Source organism: Hypomesus nipponensis, chromosome 2 (genome assembly GCF_054491055.1).
Source record: "Hypomesus nipponensis isolate SF chromosome 2, ASM5449105v1, whole genome shotgun sequence".
Lineage (NCBI taxonomy): Eukaryota > Metazoa > Chordata > Actinopteri > Osmeriformes > Osmeridae > Hypomesus > Hypomesus nipponensis.
The window spans coordinates 8,216,360-8,235,590 of NC_140362.1; the positions used below are offsets into that span (position 1 = coordinate 8,216,360).

General features: G+C 40.4%; 1 protein-coding gene across 2 annotated transcripts in view; it reads left to right on the forward strand.

The window, feature by feature from the left end:
* Positions 1–19,231, forward strand: part of LOC146300652 (eukaryotic translation initiation factor 3 subunit H) — a 62,838-nt gene that overhangs the window by 19,829 nt on the left and 23,778 nt on the right. For both annotated transcript variants that reach the window (XM_084704242.1, XM_084704250.1), the window contains exon 2: positions 4,984–5,140. In XM_084704242.1, coding sequence (XP_084560368.1) covers positions 4,984–5,140 — 157 coding nt within the window. The remainder of the gene's footprint in view (positions 1–4,983; positions 5,141–19,231) is intronic.

Genomic DNA, 19,231 nt, shown 5'->3' on the forward strand with positions numbered 1-19,231 from the left:
AATTCAATTCATGCGACACACCGAAGTTACCCAATCCAAATCCGTCCGAGTGCGTTAGATTAGCCGCTGCGGTGCGGATTGCATTGTCATTACATTTAAAGAATAACAAATATATTGGGATATATACCGTTACCGTCGGTGCTTATTAATTATACCATGATAAACATTTTAGCAAACATACCACCCAGCTTTAGACACCGACCATATGAAAGAAAGGTTGTCTAACGCATACAAATTCAAATTAGACCATCACCGGTTTACTCAAGGCTGCAGAAGACCAAGTGTGATGCCTTTGGAAGACAAGGGAATATGTAAACGCATGTTTTACTACTGCATGCACAAACTCTGTAAACCCTGTAAACATACATGTTACAATATTACAAATTATTACTAGAATGTAATGCATATAATAAGAAACAAAGTAATTAGTGCTGTCAGTTAAATGCGTTAACGGCGTTAACGCAAACCGAATTTATCGCAAAATGAACGTTCTTTTTGGCCTAGCAAACTTTCGTTTTTTTCACATGCTGTTGCAACAACTACTGACTTTAGAAAAAATACAACACCACACCGGATCTAGCTAGACCGGAAACAAAACAGGCACACCGTACTCTTGTTTGGGCTTGCGAGCCGGCTAAAGAGTAGTAGCCTAACATTACATTTTTTAGTGGATGGCGAGCACGAAACGCCGAAATGGATGCCAATAAGATTCTGAATGGAAAGTTTACTTTTAAAAAGTTGCCAAATGGTTCCATTGACAAGACCTAAGTGATCTGTGTGTTTTGTCGTTGTGAACTGAGCTATCATCGCAGCATGTCCAGTCTGAAATACCACTTGATGGCCAAGCACACAGCTGATGCAAATTCTCCGTCCCCTCGTCAAAGCCAGGCGATTGCAATGTTATTTTCAAAAAAAAAAAAATATATTTTCACTAAGCAATCCGATCCACTTTTCCATGTCGATAAGAGCATTAAAATGGAAAAAAGGGACATTTAGAATAGATAAAATGTGCGATTAATCGCCAGTTAACTATGACCTTAATGCGATTAATCACAATTAAATATTTTAATCGCGAGACGGCACTAAAAATCATATCAAACATGACATTAAAAGCCGTTTAGAACTATATTTACAAATACAACTTTAAATATAGCTGCAAGCAGCGACCTGGGTTCCTCCGCAAAATTGCAAAATATTATAAAATATACAATGTAGAAGGTCAAGAGTTGGACAAAAAGAGAGCAAAACGACTTGTGGCATGTTTGGCCAACAACAATAGGCTGAATGGGGATTTAAACTCATGAGCATAAGGTACAAGCCAGTCTCTATCCTCTCTGCTACACACCAACTGTTGATTTTATGAATAGAAAGGGTAGTGGAAGTATTACCTTTGGTCAGCTTTGGGACAAAGGTTAAGAAACGGTTGACATTTCAATGTCAAATTGCATGAAATTGCACATGGTACTACTTCAGAATGATGTCATCTCAAAGCCAATAAGGTTTGAAAAACCATCAGTCAAAATGATTTTTGACTGATGGTTTTTTTTTATTGACAGAAATATATTGAGGCAATGTGGACATTTACATAAATACAACCCTCTCAGCCATTTTGTATTGTATTTCTTATTTAATTTCACCCTATATAAAGACGCATCTGCCCACACACAACTTCCATCCATGCTGTTTCCCTCTGTCCCAGCGCAGGTCATGCCAAGGCAGAAATGCTGCGGCGGCCGCATGAGGTTTAGAGGTAGTTCAAAACATGCCTCCCACAATTGGCACATTTAACCACAGTACTCTTTTCAAACTTTCTTCAAGATGGTTGAATAACCACAGATATTCTCTTCTTGAGTTGATCCCTTTCAGTCAATGCACAATTATCAATAGTCACGTGGGCAACTGGGCTAGGGCAGAGCTCATGTTCAGCTCCTTGCGAGAATAGCCTATGGCAGCACAGCAGCCGACTCTGGTCCAATTAAAATACACAACATGCACAATCAGGGGGACCAACAAGATTATGTTAACCGATAAACAAAAACATTACAAACATCTAACTGAACAAACACAACTGAAATCCCTCACACGGCTGTTGTAACCGCGATATTTTCCACAAGTCTTTTCTTATTTGATATACCGCACTGCATGCTGGGTACCCAAGGGGCACTGACGCTGATTATCTAGCTGTGCTTCAACTGTGTGATTTGATTATTAGCTTTGGTCAGCTTTGGGACAAAGGTTAAGAAATGGTTGACATTTCAAGGTAAAATTGGGCATGGCAGGCCAAAAGACTGCAACTGGATTTGAACCTGTGACCTTGCTCCTTGCAGTGCACTGTCTTAGCCTACTGAGCTATTCTCAGTGTTGAGAACCTTTTGTGGTCAGTTACTGTATAGAAAAGTAAGCTATTTGTTCTGAGGCAAGCATTATAAGATTTGGCTGAAGTCTCAACAGCTGTAATTCAGTGATCTTTTGAGATATCAAGGCAGGGGCAGGGCAGGCCAGGCCAGCTGGATGAAGCTGTCTTGGGGGCAGGGCTGAAAAGATGCTGTCCAGTAGATAGGGGTAGTCCAGCAAGGGGTCTGTGTTGCTCTTAGCATCCTCTGTTGCATCCTCTGTTACACTCAACATCCTCTGTTGTTGCTCTCAGCATGCTCTGTGTCACTCTGTTGAACAGGCCTCTGCATGACCTGTAAAAGTGAAGAAAGGGTCCATGTCAGTGGGGAAAAATGCTTTTTCCATCTATACTTACTTACATCTATACTATACGATACAGACTTCAGTTTTGACTGTGAAATGCAGTGGCAATACTTGAACTTGAATCCAATTGTGTTGGAAACCCATGCAAAGTCACTCAAAACACTGGTTCGATTCCAAGCTTTTAGTTAAATACAGAATTGTTTACACACTGCCAGTGGGCGAGCTGAGTCTGACTCTGAGGCTAACGTCAAAACAATGTACAGTATCCCCGGGACGCAGTCTCACTCCACTTGCAAGTTTTGCACAAATCACACAAAAAACATCTGGCTAAAAGCACAATTCCCACATCTCTTGAAGGCTGCCCTGCTCATCTTTTTTGGTGTAGACCGAACTGTAAAATGGTGAATTTATAAACATGACGCGACGAAAGCATGGCTGCCGCCTAAGCCTATGCGGTCTCCCTTGCGTCCGAACTCACTCCAATTGCAAAGAGTTTCACGACCCAAATCACAATTCTGAGCTTACAGGCCTGTGGGGAATCGCTTGTTCTCCTAAAAGCTGCCCGCCTCTACCTATTTGATGAATTCGCCAACATGCTAAATGATTCACTAATTACACAGAGGGAAAAAGCTAGCTACTTTTCAAAGTGCTCAAACCTTGACCGTAATTCCAGAGTAGTGTACTTTCACGAACCTAATCATTGATTCTAGCTTAAAATGTGTAAAAATAGGACTTATCGAACGTGGCTGCCTCCAACACGGCTATCAGGCGATTCCAGTTGAAAACAACAATGGCCGCCGAAAAATAATTTATATTCGTAACTGCGAGCTGTGATTGGAAGCAAAATGAAACAGGAGCTAAAGACCAAGGGTGGGCGCTTGGTCAGCACACAATTTCCAGAAAGGATGTGTGTGCGTCTCGCCAAGCTCGCGCGTGTCAAGTAGGGTGACCACCTGTCCCTCTTTGCGCTGTATCGCACAGCATTTTCAATATGCGACGCGTGGGACAAGGGGTGAAAATGCTGTGCAACGGGGCAGGTGACCACCCTAGTGTCAAGGGGCAGGATGAGTCTGTGAGCGATTCAATTGAATTCAATCATATATTGACATACCAAGGTGAAATTGTGTATGGTACTTCAGAGTGATGTCGTCTTGAACCCTATTAGGTTTGAAAAACAGTCAAAATGATATTAGATTTATTGACACAAAGATATTGAGGCAATGTGGACATTTACATAAATACACTCCTTTCAGCCATTTTGTATTGCATTTCTTATTAAATTTGACCTTTTATTAAAACATGCATTCTACACATCTGTAACAAATTTCAAGTCGATTGGATCTATGGTTAATGAGCAGAAGGGTTGTCCCAAATTTGGACTGTACAGCAAAATCAATCGAGGCTTTTTTTCCACCCATGAGAAATAAGGCATGTATACCAATTTTCAGGCATTTTGGAGTAATGGGGTGCTGGGGAAATCACAGATGTTGGGCGTGTTTTATAGCGCCACCTATGGGCGAACATGGGCCACTAGCTGTCTGGAAGTAATGAGTGACCTGTTGTATCATTGGGCCAAATTGGAAAAAATCGGGTCCAGGACGTTTTGAGCTATTGAGCCATTTTACAGAGAATAATAATAATAATAATAGGAATACTAATAAAAACAATAGGTTCCCTCCTACCGGAGGAACCCTAATGATAATTTCAGAGTCTTCCTTGGTTCACCTTCCTCTTCAACTGTTGAGACCACCTCATTCATTAAAGTGGGATTTTCATTTTAACATTAGTCCCTTTTGCAAATCAACAACTGTCCCAGACGAGTGACCAGTGACAAAGGGGCTGTATCATTCAGGTGTCATTCAAAACATTTTTTTAAATTAAACTACGCTCATAAGTATTTGAAAAAAGTATTCAAATACTAACTTACTTTAGGATATACGGATATTCGATTAACCACGCCCATCCCTACTTAAGAGCTAGAGTACGTTTTTAAATGGATAATGGGCTGCCACCAGGAACCAGATCCTGCATTGAACCAGATGAATTACCTCTCAGGTTCTCCAGAGAAATTTGACGTAAATAAGTGGCAAGCTGAATATTTGTGTTGTTTGTGCTGGATCAAGGCAACTTTTTTTGCTCTGTCCTCTCAGAAATCCTCTTGCAGTGTCTCCTCTGCTTCACCTCTTTCTCTCATGTATGCGTCTACTGAAAGCAAGCTGACGAACACACACACACATGCTCTATCACACACTCTAACCATTTCCTCCTTCTCTCCCCCTTCATCAGGTGGTCTTGAAAATAATCAAGCACTACCAGGAGGAGGGTCAGGGCAGTGAGGTGGTACAGGGTGTACTGCTTGGCCTGGTAGTGGAGGACAGGCTGGAGATCACCAACTGCTTTCCCTTCCCCCAACACACAGAGGACGATGCTGACTTCGATGAAGGTAACCCTATCCCCTCTGAGCCGCGGCAGTTTCAGGCCCAAGCGGGGCCACTGCGGGCTGGCCATGCTGTGAGACGCAACCGTAGTTTTTAACCAAAAATCTATAAATAATTCAATTAACATTTCAGACAGCTTTCTTTTATTTATATACAAACTAGTGGTGGGCATAGATTAATGTTTTTAATCTCACTGTAATATTGGCATTAATCTAGATTAAAATGGCACATTTGAATTCCGCCGACGGCATTCAGAGTATGTGTGCTACCCAAATAATGATTAAAAGTACGTTTTTGAGAACGCGTTTCTCAAGCCAGGTGGCGCATTAGACCAGGAGCTCATCTCCTGTGTCCAAAATGCATCACAAACTGCTTGGGAAAGCTATTCTACTATGATTATTGGTGATAAAAATAAATAAATAATGTTAAATAAGATGTACTTGTTTATTAACTGTTCATTAGATTAGTTAGCTCGGCGGATAGAGCTGTGCTGACGGGCTTGCCTCAGTTGCCCTCAAACATCGTAGTTTAACGACGAATCCCAATACTCTCCCTAGCCCTTAGTTTACCCCTAGCCCTTGGCCCTCGAAACTGAGGGGTAAGGGCTACATATCCCTAAGAAATGGGACACCACTTGGTTACAGGTATGTCATCTAGCACGTATCGATATCTCCAAAGCAAGTAGTGTTATGCACTGATATTAAACGAAATTCGCTGCTAATGGAGTTTACTTAAAACTGTAGACATGCTCGTCAAAGAAATGCGGGACTGTTGTGCAATTCAGCACTGTAACATTAACGTACCAAACTAGCGATTTTTAGAAACTTTTCAATTAGTAAAATGGTTGCAAATATATATGTTCAGGACTGTGTATAACACAAAACAAGACTGTCAATTTTTTTATCAATTAATTAAGCCGAAATTATTATATTTATCGGACTCTCTGGATGATCTGGCCGCCATTGTTGCCGGTCGCGCAGTATTCACATAGCCCCAGGTTTCAAGTAAGTTCCTGATCTTACTTGGTTTTAAGGGGTGTATACCCCTTAGTCTGAGCCCTAGCCCTAGCTCAAAAAGAGTATTGGGACACCACTAGCTCTCACGGGAACGCGCAAAACTAAGGGAAAGGGGGAAGGGGGAGTATTGGGATTCAGCCTTAGTCTTGTCAAGGTTTCTAATGGGAAGCTTCTTAAAAATAAATTTTCCCTGAAGCAAACCAGCTCCCAACCCAACTTTGAGAACAGATTAACGGCGAGGTTTTTTTTATAGCCCGATAAGAGTCGCTGTGTTAACGCCGATAATGGCCCACTACTAATATAAACACATGAAAAATTGTCTATACACCCTTTTTTCGTGTCAAAGTTGGCAATAAGGACCAAGCACTCCACATTCTTAAAAAGTTTCCGTTGGGTGGTGTGACCGGAATAAGGGCCGCGCGTGACAGTGGCCTTGCATGGACGATAAGGTTGTCACAGCTCCAGGGAGCTAGACGTGGGACCAGGACGGGGGGCTTGTCATGCTATGCTGCCTGTGTGTGTGTGTGTGTGTTTCAAGCTAGGTTTTGTGTAGAACAGCAACAGCTCCTTAAAAACCTGTATGAAATATCACCATCTACGTACATCCAGAAATACAATTACCTCCATGACAGAATTCATTATGGCGACAAATAACTTTACGTGTTTGACCAGGATTAGGATAGGAATGTGAACATTATAAGAATACTAATAGTATAGTATATACATTTTTGTACCATATGATACCTGTACATGGTATAGGGTACCTTTTGTGTTCCGGTGTTGGAACAAATGTGAACTGTAACCAATCCTAATTCTGGTGATATCAACATCTTCATTTATTTAGACGTTAATGATTTTGAACATTTTACACAGCACACAATAAAACCCCTCCCTACCTATAAATCAATAAAGGTATTGTATTTTACAACATAAAACAAAGTATAAAATGAACTGCTTTAGCACACTAGCAAGAAGATTACTGCAGAAGTGTTGCTAACGCCAGCTGTGGCTGCTGCGGCGGACTTGGCTTACATGCTATCAAATCTGGTGCATTCTTCCGGTTTATAGAAATTGTTTCCTCAGGTTAGACATGTTGCCACAAGGCCAGTTTTGCATTTGTGTCAAATTGAAAGTGCAAAAATACTCTGTCCGATTTCGTCTGCCATTGCATGCCGTCGCCTCGCTCTCTCGTCGCCTCGCTCTCTCTCACCCAGATGCACGCTCAGGTTCCGAAATGTTGCGCCTATTGAATACATTTTACTCTGTAGTACCGACTTGGTACTTTTAATGGTACTAACTGAATGAAGTTTGCTACCCAGCCTTAATCAGAATGAGATGAAGCAGTACAAAGTGTACAACAGAGAAGGCAGGGAAAGTAGATAGATTGCCAAATTAATGCACTTTAAGTCCAAATGTAGTGCAGTGCGATGCAGTGATGATGCGATGCCAGAACATATGGAGGACCAAACCTGCCATATTTACAAATGAATGAATGAATAAATAAATGTCCACATCCATGCATTTAGACAGAAATAAACGAATATATATATTAATTAATGCACAATTGTCAATCAATAGTTACATATATTTTACATTTATGTATTTATTTATTTTGTATTCAGTTATGTATTGATTTATTGATTGATTTATTTATTCATTCATTCATTTATATATTCATTTATATATTCATTTATTTATTCATTCATTCATTCATTCATTGTTCCCAATATGATAATGAGAGGAGGCCAGTAGGCGTGGAAACTGATGTTCAGACATTGCAATCAATCCAGAGCCATAGATTCAATCTAGCTAACGCCTGGGACACACTGGCTGCGAAGCGCCCTGGAGCGCCACGATATACTACGAATGGCGCGATGCTGTTCACACTAGACGCGCATTTCTCCACGCCGGTCACCAAGCCTTTCACCTTCTCTGAGATTTTCTTTTCTACATGTAAAGCTGACATGTACATAAACATGGCATAGGCTACAGGCTATTTAGGCAACTTGTTGCTCCAACAATAACCGACGCATCGGCATCCCATTCCCAATATAACGTGGCAACGTTTGGCTTTTGTTGCCGTAGTCTTTGTAAAATATGTGCTATGGGGCATACAACTCCATTTAGGACTAAGCTACTTTTCATCTTCGATGATTAACTTTGTGTCGTCAATCTTCACAAATTTCTCTTCTGCTTGATTGGGGGCTATATGCCAGATTGTCTCTCGCTCTTACACACAGGACAATTATGTTGGTTTGACAATCAACAATCAGGATTTTTTATTTTAAAATGTTTACGTTTTTATCGGGGTAAACACATGGTTGGCCGGTCAGCGTAGTGAAGTTGGGTGTTAAGTGATAGCCCACAACTAACGTATTAAAATCTTTATAACATGTTTGTTTATCCAAATATCATAAATGGTGAATTAAATCTTTGTTTTCAACAAGGTCGGCCAGCCTGTCCATGTAGGCTATGTTGTCCATGACAGCAAGGATGGATGTTAAGCTACATAATCGAATACAAAGCGTGGAAAACGATTAGCCAATGGTGTGTAAAATACCGCCTACCTATTTTGATTGACACATCTCATTAACATATTGAGAAGAAATACAGGAATGAATGAATGAATAAATGAATGAATAAATGAATGAATAAATGAATTAATAAATGAATAGATAAATGAATACACAAATAAATACATAAATACATGTAAATTATAAGGTAATATTGATTGACAATTGTGCATTAATTAGTACATGTATTCATTTATTTACGTCTAAATGCATGGATGTGGACATTTATTTATTCATTCATTCATTTTTAAATATGGCAGGTTTGGTCCTCCATAAGAACAAGGGTATGTTTGGGGAATAATTATAACTGTGTGTGGGGATGAACACCAAGGCTGGGTAGCCCCCATCCTTGTAGGCCATGCCAAGCTAACTGTGTTCCACACAGATTGCTAGGGATGGGTATTGATGGGTTCTTGTTTAGAACCGGTTCCCAGTAAATCGATTACTTGGAATCGTTAGCCAAATTCCTTAACGATTATGTTAACGATTCTCTGTGCCATTGCGCATGTGCAAACTTGTATAGTTTATTCAGACAGACTGCAGAAAACATGGTAACTAAGAGAGTTCAAAAGTTTGGTTGTATTTCACACGCCACTTGTAACGTGTGTAAAAAGTATATTTTGTCAAAGGGAGGAAATACTACAAATATGAAGAAGCATTTGAACACACAGCATGGATTGAAGTTACTGGAACGTCTAATGTTCGATGCATGCAGCAGCACAGCTAACGTTAGCGCTTCTTCTCTAACTATCTAAGGTAGAACTAAACTGCTCAAAAGTGATCACAACCACTTGTTACTGTGTGAAGCAATTTGCCTTTATTGTGTGTAGTCGATCAAGTTATCTTCTGTCCCATCGTTTGAAGCATACGTTTTAGCTCCGGCATTTGTCTTCCATTAGTATTGACCTTATTGATCACGTTATTAGGGGGCGTGTGTTATCAGCAAACTTTTGCGTGTCCCATTATTAAACTGAGCATATAGATTTTTAATCCATTATTTAACTTAGCATTGTAATTGTTTAACCTTTTAATAGTCCTGTTAAATGTGCCTAAAAACGCCAAAACAACATACCCAAAGTACATTGAAAGCTGTTGTTAAACTATTTTGAGTACTTGAAAGGTGACACTGAAGTTATTTCCCCTGTTGTTACGACCCCTGTAAGTCCTACTGTTGTTGAGTAATGAAAGCTTGAACACATGAAACTGAAAGTTTCTATCTCCTATTAGATTTTGTTTTGAAAAGAGGCCTGAAGAGGCCTAGAGGTGGTATTAGCTACCTCTAGGGGGGGGGGGGGAGATTTGTTAAAATCTTATCAATACTCATCCCTACCGGTGGCGCTGCTATGCCCCCCGGTACGACTTGAATCCTTCCTAAGTTGTCAAATACAAATTATTCTTAACAACAGTATTGTATTTTAACTATTTAAATTGCGAGACGAGAGGATATCATGAATTGACAACCATCCGTTTTATTGCAAGGAACGTGCAGCATTCCAATGTAGAAGCTCTCTCGCTTACTATACAATGTGTAAATAATAATAAATATAAAAAATATAGCTGCAAGCAGCAATGGAGGGGCCAAGCAGTCCAGAGCAGGACATGGCCTCCATAGCACCTGCGCAACAATTAAGTCACATTAACCTGTTGCACTCATGCAACACACCAAGTTTCGTTGAAATATCTGTTTGCGTTCAAGAGTACTGAGTGTTCAAATGTTTTTTTTCTGGTATAACACCACACGCCTCCTCTGCTCCTCGTGGGAACGATGGAACCCAAGTTTGGTGACAATCGCACAAATGGTTGCTGAGTTACGCTCTCACGTGTCTTTTGCGGCTTCGCTGCTGCCTTTGATCGGCTCTACCGAACAAACGGTTTTGAAAATGGAAAATCCATCTTACACCTTTTTGAAGCTTGGTCTGAAGATCATGTGTGCCATATTTTGTAAACATCGGACAACATTTGGGGCGTGTAAAAGGTTTTTACACTTTTCCATTAAATCCAAAATGGCGGCCGCGTCAATTCGGTTGTTATATATTAATATTATCGATGGTCAAGCTTGATAACTCATAAGACATCAACAGACAAAGAAATTACTTTATTAAGGTAAACACTTCAACAGTTATTAGCCAAAACACGTTTATGCTTCCGGCCACGCACCCTTTTAGTCACATGACACCATTTTTGGAGGACATCCTTAGAATAAAGTTCCGAGAAGGCTTACCAACTTTGGTGTCACTGCATCAAAGAACTGCTTAGATATGACTTCATTTCCTGTTTGGTGGCTTTCCTGATGAATTTGATTGGCTGTACCGGACAAACGGTTTTGAAAATCAAATATCCTTCGATACATGTTGTGAGGCTTGGTCTGAAGATCATATGTGGCAATTTTGAAGAAGATTCGACAAGAATTGTAGGAGGAGTAGGCTTTCAAAGGTTTTTGATAAAACCGGAAATAGCGGAAAATCTGTATACCGGAAATTTACGCCATGGTGTGCATTGAACTCGGCGTGATCCAGGGAATCCAGTGGTACCTCATTTTTGAAAATGGGTCATACGGTTCAAGAGTTGCGTGTGTTAACACAACTCAAACTTTGACCCGTTGGTGGCGCTAGAGTGCCAAAGCATGGGACATGAAACTTTGTGAATTGGACCAGGGGACTGTCCCCAATGAGTGTGCCAAATTTCAAAACTTTCGACCAAGCGCTTATGGGGGCTGCCATAGACACCCATGGCGGAAGAATAATAATAATAAATATAGCTGCAAGCAGCAATGGAGGGGCCAAGCAGTCCAGAGCAGGACATGGCCTCCATAGCACTTGCGCAACAATTACGTCACAATAACCTGTTGCACTCATTGCAACACACCAAGTTTGGTTGAAATATCTGTTTGAGTTCCAAAGTACTGAGTGTTCAAACTGTTTTTTTACTGGTATAACACCACAGGCCTCCTCTGCCCCTCGTGGGAACGATGGAACCCAAGTTTGGTGACAATCGCACAAATGGTTGCTGAGTTACGGTCTCACGTGTCTTTTGCGACTTCGCTGCCGCCTTTGATCGGCTCTACCGAACAAACGGTTTTGAAAATGGAAAATCCATCTTACACCTTTTTGAAGCTTGGTCTGAAGATCATGTGTGCCAAATTTTGTAAACATTGGACAACATTTGGGGCGTGTAAAAGGTTTTTACACTTTTCCATTAAATCCAAAATGGCGGCCGCGTCAATTCGGTTGTTATATATTAATATTATCGATGGTCAAGCTTGATAACTCATAAGACATCAACAGACAAAGAAATTACTTTATTAAGGTAAACACTTAAATAGTTATTAGCCAAAACACGTTTATGCTTCCGGCCACGCCCCCTTTTAGTCACATGACACCATTTTTGGAGGACATCCTTAGAATAAAGTTCCGAGTAGGCCCTAACAACTTTGGTGTCACTGCTTCAAAGAACTGCTGAGATATGGCTTCACTTCCTGTTTGGCGGCTTTTCTGCAGAATTTGATTGGCTGTACTGGACAAACGGTTTGGTAAATCAAATATCCTTTGATAATTTTTGTGAGGCTTGGTCTGAAGATCATATGTGGCAATTTTGAAGAAGATTCGACAAGAATTGTAGGAGAAGTAGGCTTTCAAAGGTTTTTGATAAAACCGGAAATAGCGGAAAATCTGTATACCGGAAATTGACGCCATGGTGTGCATTGAACTCGGCGTGATCCAGGGAATCCAGTGGTACCTCATTTTTGAAAATGGGTCATACGGTTCAAGAGTTGCGTGTGTAAACACAACTCAAACTTTGACCCGTTGGTGGCGCTAGAGTGCCAAAGCATGGGACATGAAACTTTGTGAATTGGACCAGGGGACTGTCCCCAATGAGTGTGCCAAATTTCAAAACTTTCGACCAAGCGCTTATGGGGGCTGCCATAGACACCCATGGCGGAAGAATAATAATAAATATAGCTGCAAGCAGCAATGGAGGGGCCAAGCAGTCCAGAGCAGGACATGGCCTCCATAGCACTTGCGCAACAATTAAGTCACAACAACCTGTTGCACTCATGCAACACACCAAGTTTGGTTGAAATATCTGTTTGCGTTCAAGAGTACTGAGTGTTTAAAGCGTTTTTTTCTGGTATAACACCACAGGCCTCCTCTGCTCCTCTTGGGAACGATGGAACCCAAGTTCGGTGACAATCGCTAAAATGGTTGCTGAGTTACACTCTAACGTGTCTTTTGTGGCTTCGCCGCCGCCTTTGATCGGCTCTACCGAACAAACGGTTTCGAAAATGGAAAATCCATCAGACAACTTTGTGAAGCTTGGTCTGAAGATCATCTGTGCCAAATTTAGTAAACATTGGACAAAATTTGGGGCGTGTAAAAGGTTTTTACACTTTTCCATGAAATCCAAAATGGCGGCCGCGTCAATTCGGTTGTTATGAAATATTATCGATGGTCAAGCTTGATATCTCACAAGACATCAACAGAGAAAGAAATTACTTTATTAAGGTAAACACTTCAACAGTTATTAGCCAAAACACGTTTATGCTTCCGGCCACGCCCCCTTTTAGTCACATGACACCATTTTTGGAGGACATCCTTAGAATAAAGTTCTGAGTAGGCCTAACAACTTTGGTGTCACTGCCTCAAAGAACTGCTGAGATATGGCTTCACTTCCTGTTTGGCGGCTTTTCTGCAGAATTTGATTGGCTGTACCGGACAAACGGTTTTGAAAATTAAATATCCTTCGATAACTTTTGTGAAGCTTGGTCTGAAGATCATGTCTGGGACTTTTGAAGAAGATTTGACAATTTGTAGGAGGAGTAGGCTTTTAAAGGTTTGACGCCATGGTGTGCATTGCACTCGGCTTGATCCAGGGAATCCAATGGTACCTCATTTTTGAAAATGGGACATACGGTTCAAAAGTTGCGTGTGTAAACACAACTCCAACTTTGACCCGTTGGTGGCGCTAGAGTGCCGAAGCATGGGACATGAAACTTTGTGAATTGGACCAGGGGACTGTCCCCAATGAGTGTGCCAAATTTCAAAACTTTCGACCAAGCGCTTATGGGGGCTGCCATAGACACCCATGGCGGAAGAATAATAATAATAATACTACCAATTACAAGAGGTGCCTCGCAGCTTCGCTGCTTGGCCCCTAATAATAATAATAATAAAACTAACAATAACAATAGGTGCCTCGCAGCTTCGCTGCTTGGCCCCTAATAATAAAAAAAATCTTTAAATAAAAATCACAACAATAGAATAACATGTGCAACATTCCACTCTCTAGACTGCTCTCAAAATAACTTGGAGCTTATACAGCTTATACAAAATAATAATACAAACTTAACTGCAACATAAACAGGCTATAGCCAAATATCCAATATGTTTCAAGTCAGTCAGTTTCAAGTCGATTTGTCTGCATTTAGGAGGCGATAACAGACAGAATAAAGATTAAAGGTGCACAGGAAGTCGGCAATTAAACAATAAAACTAAACATCTATAACTATCTGTATAGTGTCTCACTCATTCACTCTCATATACTTCACTCTCACTTCACTCACTCACTCACTCAGAGAGGGGGCATACTAGAGTATTCAAACCTTACTTCTGATTAAGCATCATCACTGGCAGATTTGCCTTGATAAATATAAGCATCTCAGCATTTTTAGGAGTCTACCTGTTCCTCTTCTCATCTAAAATATGTCCTGCTGTGCTGAAAGGTCACTCGCTATCTACACTTGTAAAAGGTGCGGAGAAGAAGACTGGTGCTGCTTGTGCGAGAGCAGAAAAGCGGTCTTTATTGGCATTCCAAAAAGCAGGGGCTGTCCGTTCGAATGTGGGTCTCACAGAGTAACGTTGCACATGTGCAATTCTGAAAATTCCAACAGATTTTTGGATAGACTAAAACTATGACAAACGCTATAGTATGGTTTCAAAGTTTACAATTAGGAGGCTAACAAGTAACACTAGCAGGTAGTAGCATTGCTACGAGTATTATGCTAGGTAATTGAAGCTAACTAAGCTAGCTAGCTTCCGTTTTGAAAACTCACTCGCGTGGAAGCGTCGGAAATATTTAGAACTCACGCATCTAAAGGTTAAAGAATCCTTTCTTACCATTGGCGGCCTGAAATGCCTATCTAACGTTTTACTTAAACGTCTCTGATAGTAGTTCTCGCAGATTTTATGTCATCTGATCGGCCGTTTTGAAAACGCCGATCAAAACCGATAATGGGAATATCGGCCGATATGGATCGGCGCGGCTCAGATCGAAGCATCCCTAGTTATGTTGTGCAATAACACGATGGGCATCTGCATTTAAAATCCTGACCAGCATGGTCAACGTCCCGGAAGATGGATTATCAACCACCTGCTTAGCTGTCACGCAAACCAGGTGCTGTCTGCTATTAGCATGGCTGGTCAGGGATTGTTTTCAAAAATTGTCGGTGCCGTGTAAAAAGATCCACTTTTGTCTGCTTTAGACGGGAACATACGACAGACGACACAGTGCATCTTAGTTCCATATAAAAAGTTACTTCCGTTTGAGCTTGTAGCTCTCCTTTGCTGCCATCTTCACTTCAGTGTCTCGAGCCAGTCTCACACCAGTTGTTAAAAGATTTATTGAGATTAGAGAAGTACAATTTGACAACCACACGTCACTCACTACTCAACTCTTAACTGGCCAACGATGCACCCCACAAGCTACAAAGTTATGTATGCATTTAGCACATATCAAAACATGCAGGATGTTAAGTTTTACAATGCGATTTTCTTTATCTTCAATCATTGCTTTGCAGTGGCGTGATCGGGACCATGAGTTGCTAGTTTAGTTGTCTCAGTGTTTACTGGCCTTGGGCCATCGTTATTGTCGACCCCTGCTTTCTGTTATTGTGGGAAACTAAACCCATTCTAATTTGTACATTATTAATGTGTACGATATATATATATATATATATATATATATATATATATATATATATATATATATATATATATATATATATATATATATATATATATATATATATATATATATATATATATATATATATATATATATATATAAGCGATATCCCTATGAAGGACAGCACCATATCTCTCTAATAAGGATCTCACTGTGTGTGAGCGATATCTGCCGTTGTCCTGTTTTCTCCCTTCCATGACCAACGCCAGTCCCCCGCCCCCCCCAGTCTGACGGCAAACCCCACCCTACCACCTTAACTAATACAGGTGCTGCCTGCTGCCATCAGTTTCTCTGTTTTATTCATTCCCTGCTTTCTCATTGGAGATTCTGCCCTGGCTAAAGTAGGGATCAGAATGTATTGCTGGAGATTGGTGCTAATCCAGGGGTGCTTAGAGAAGGGATGGGCAGGTACAGAGTGAACCTGAGCTCACACACACAGCAGACCGTACCACGCTCATTTGTGGTGTTTCGTAGTTGCGTTTCTTGGCAGTCCGATTTTCTATGGATATGGTTATATATAAATACGGGCGCTATTTGGAATTGAATGATGAAGCCGATATTGTGACTAGTATGGATATACTAGTCTAGCAAGACAGTCTTTTATGACAATTGTTTTATGCCATGGTAGTTTAACCAGCCCAAAAGCATGTTTTGGGGTATGAATATTCTCCAGGCCACGGTCCCCTATTGCCTTAATCACACGCACACACACGCAACCTTACAAGGTCAGTGTCTACCAGGAACCAAGCGTGTTGCAGTTGCTCTGGAATCAGTACAGCATTGATGAATGTGGTACCTAGGAGTAAATGGTATATCGAGTTCTTGTTTAGCGAGTTACTTCCGTACTAAAGCTGTGGTGGAATTTTCTATGATTGAATGTCTGAAGTCAGAAGAATTTGTCTTTATCTGTTTATTCTTGAAATCAAGGAGGAGCAATTCCAAAACAGTATCATAAATGATGTCTGGAGTAGAAGGGCTCTCTAAAGGTGTCATGATCTGAACACTCTATTATACAGTAATTCCAGACAGTTACATCTTAGTTCAATAGTTCATGTCTATCAAAAGAGGAATTCTTCAATAACAGACAGTTAAAAAGGGAAATAGGTTGCAGAACTGAATACAGATGCTCAATATTAAAAAACAGAGCTTGAGACGACAGAAGTAGAACTTGTCAGCAAAAACACCCCTGGAGTATGGGCAAAACAACCAGGGTCAAACAGTCAAATTGTTAGACGTTTGTCAGCAAACGGAAACTTAAGCGATACTGTCTTAGGCTTAAAGGTTATGCCATTTTTACAGAAGTTAAAACCTCAGCAATAATTGTTCTAGGCCAAAGAATATTATAGACATCTTAAAGAATAGTAATTTTCTATTACAAAGCAACAAAAGTAAAATCCGAAGTTTGTGCCAGAGAGGTCAGAAGGTAAACACAAAAGGTCAGCCTTTCCTTTGTATTCTATTTCTCCCAGCAGAACAATAACTAAGTGCTTATAACTGCAATTTGATGTCTATGAATCACTGTCAGCTGTTTGTAATGAAAGCAGATTCTGTTCTACACCGTCATTACATTTCTGTAAATGTACTCAATACAAAGTGCAGCTTGCTAGTAGGGATGGGCATTATCAATCGACGATCAATTATCGATCATTAAGAATTGTTAATGACATTATTTGTTCATCAATAAAACTAAGGCGTGTTCCGTTGCGTAGTGTGAGTCTTGAAGGAATGCAATTGATTTCGCTATGTGGCAGGATTTAAACATTTTACAAAACGAAGCCAATGTTTGGAAAATAACTCCACAAGCCTACTCAGTTACCGGCGAGTTTCATGTATTCCAAAAGTAAACATGAAGAGGTCATGGCGAAGTGTAGCGTGAGACCATTTTGACTTAAAAATTACTTTGTTCACTGCCAACACTGCAAAGCTGAGTATAAATACAACTCCTCCACGACTCAAATGATGTACCACTTGAAGAATGTACATCTGACCCTGGTTAGTGGCGGTGCGTCCTGCTCTCGGTGTTAGCACGGAGGAGCTGCGATGCACAACGAGCAGAGAAAATTACCCAACGGATCTGCATGTCCATCGAGATGGATATGCTACCCTTAAGTATTATTGAGGGCAAAGGTTTTTATGAAGCTTTGTGAATTAGCCGGAAAAAAAACGAGGGTCAGTTGTGTTTGAGCACCGCCTTCTAGCTGTCAGCTCCGCTTTTAGGGGTTATAGAAATAGTTGTTCTTCTTGTAATACAGATCTCAATGCGGAAACATGTTGTGTTTTATCTATTTTAACTGCCTTTTGATATAGCCTATAAATAGTGAATATTAATATCAAAATGTTAATGATTAATCGAAAATCGATTGTTAATTCTTCCGACGATCGATTAAGACAATTTAATCGAATGCCCATCCCTACTAGCTATTTAACTGTTGTCCAAGTAAACAAACCAATTGATTTACGTGAGAGAGTGATATCCCTAACTACGTGTGCACCCCTTCCCCCTGTCTGATACTCTCTTGACCTTATATTCACTTTGACTAATCAAACTCAGATATGACAGAGTAGAATAGAAGGTAGACTTTAGAGGTCAGACTAGAATGCCATTTTATGTGGTCATGATATCTCGATGCCCTCTGATCCCTAGGGTTGGTTATTGTTTGGGTTTTTACTATTCTAGTGCCAAATCAATATTTTTATAACTGTTCCGGTGCCTGAACTGAAGAAGATCCACATAACGTCGGTGGAGGACATTGAAGAAGGGCTCTTTTTTTTTTTATAAACAAAAACTGCCATGTTCTTCAATTTTCTGTAGTGCAACTTCACATTAATTGTCTCAGTCGGGGAAATTATTTCAGATTATTTTTACACCACATTAATGCAGTAGGCTATAATTTAACTAGTGATCATGTGGGGTGATGATATTTCTTACATCTGTTTCGAGCACCAGCTGGAAAATATTTCAATCGACAGCTCAGACATTTAAGTGGAAGAGAAATGAGGCAACAAAATCTGCGTTCTGATTTGGTGCAGTAAATACCAGTCTGCAACCAAAATGGTCGCATTTGCGATCTTTTGAAATGCCATTATGACCGTATTTTTTTTATGAGTCGCAAATGTACAGTATCACTGATTTACTTTTGTGCTTACCTTAGGTTTTAGGCAATATATGCTATGATTTTTTTAATGAGCATTTATTAAAACAGTAATGTGTATTTTAAGAATATGTTTTAAAACGTGCTCTGAGCATTCAACACCAAGTTGGCTTCAGAGCCGCGACCCCTCTACCCCCCTCCCGGAATGGTGTAGCCTAACGGTGATTTAAAGGTCCCATGACATGAAATGTTCACTTTAGGTTATTTAACATTAATATGAGTTCCCAAGCCTCCCTTTGGTCCCCCAGTGGCAAAAAATGTTGATAGGTGTAAACCCTAAGTCCTGGGTATTCTTCTCCGCTTTTGAAAAAAATGAAAGCTGAAACGCTCGGCTTTGAAAATGATGGTTTTATGACGTCATAAAACCAAAGGTTACCTCCCTTTTCCCACATAAT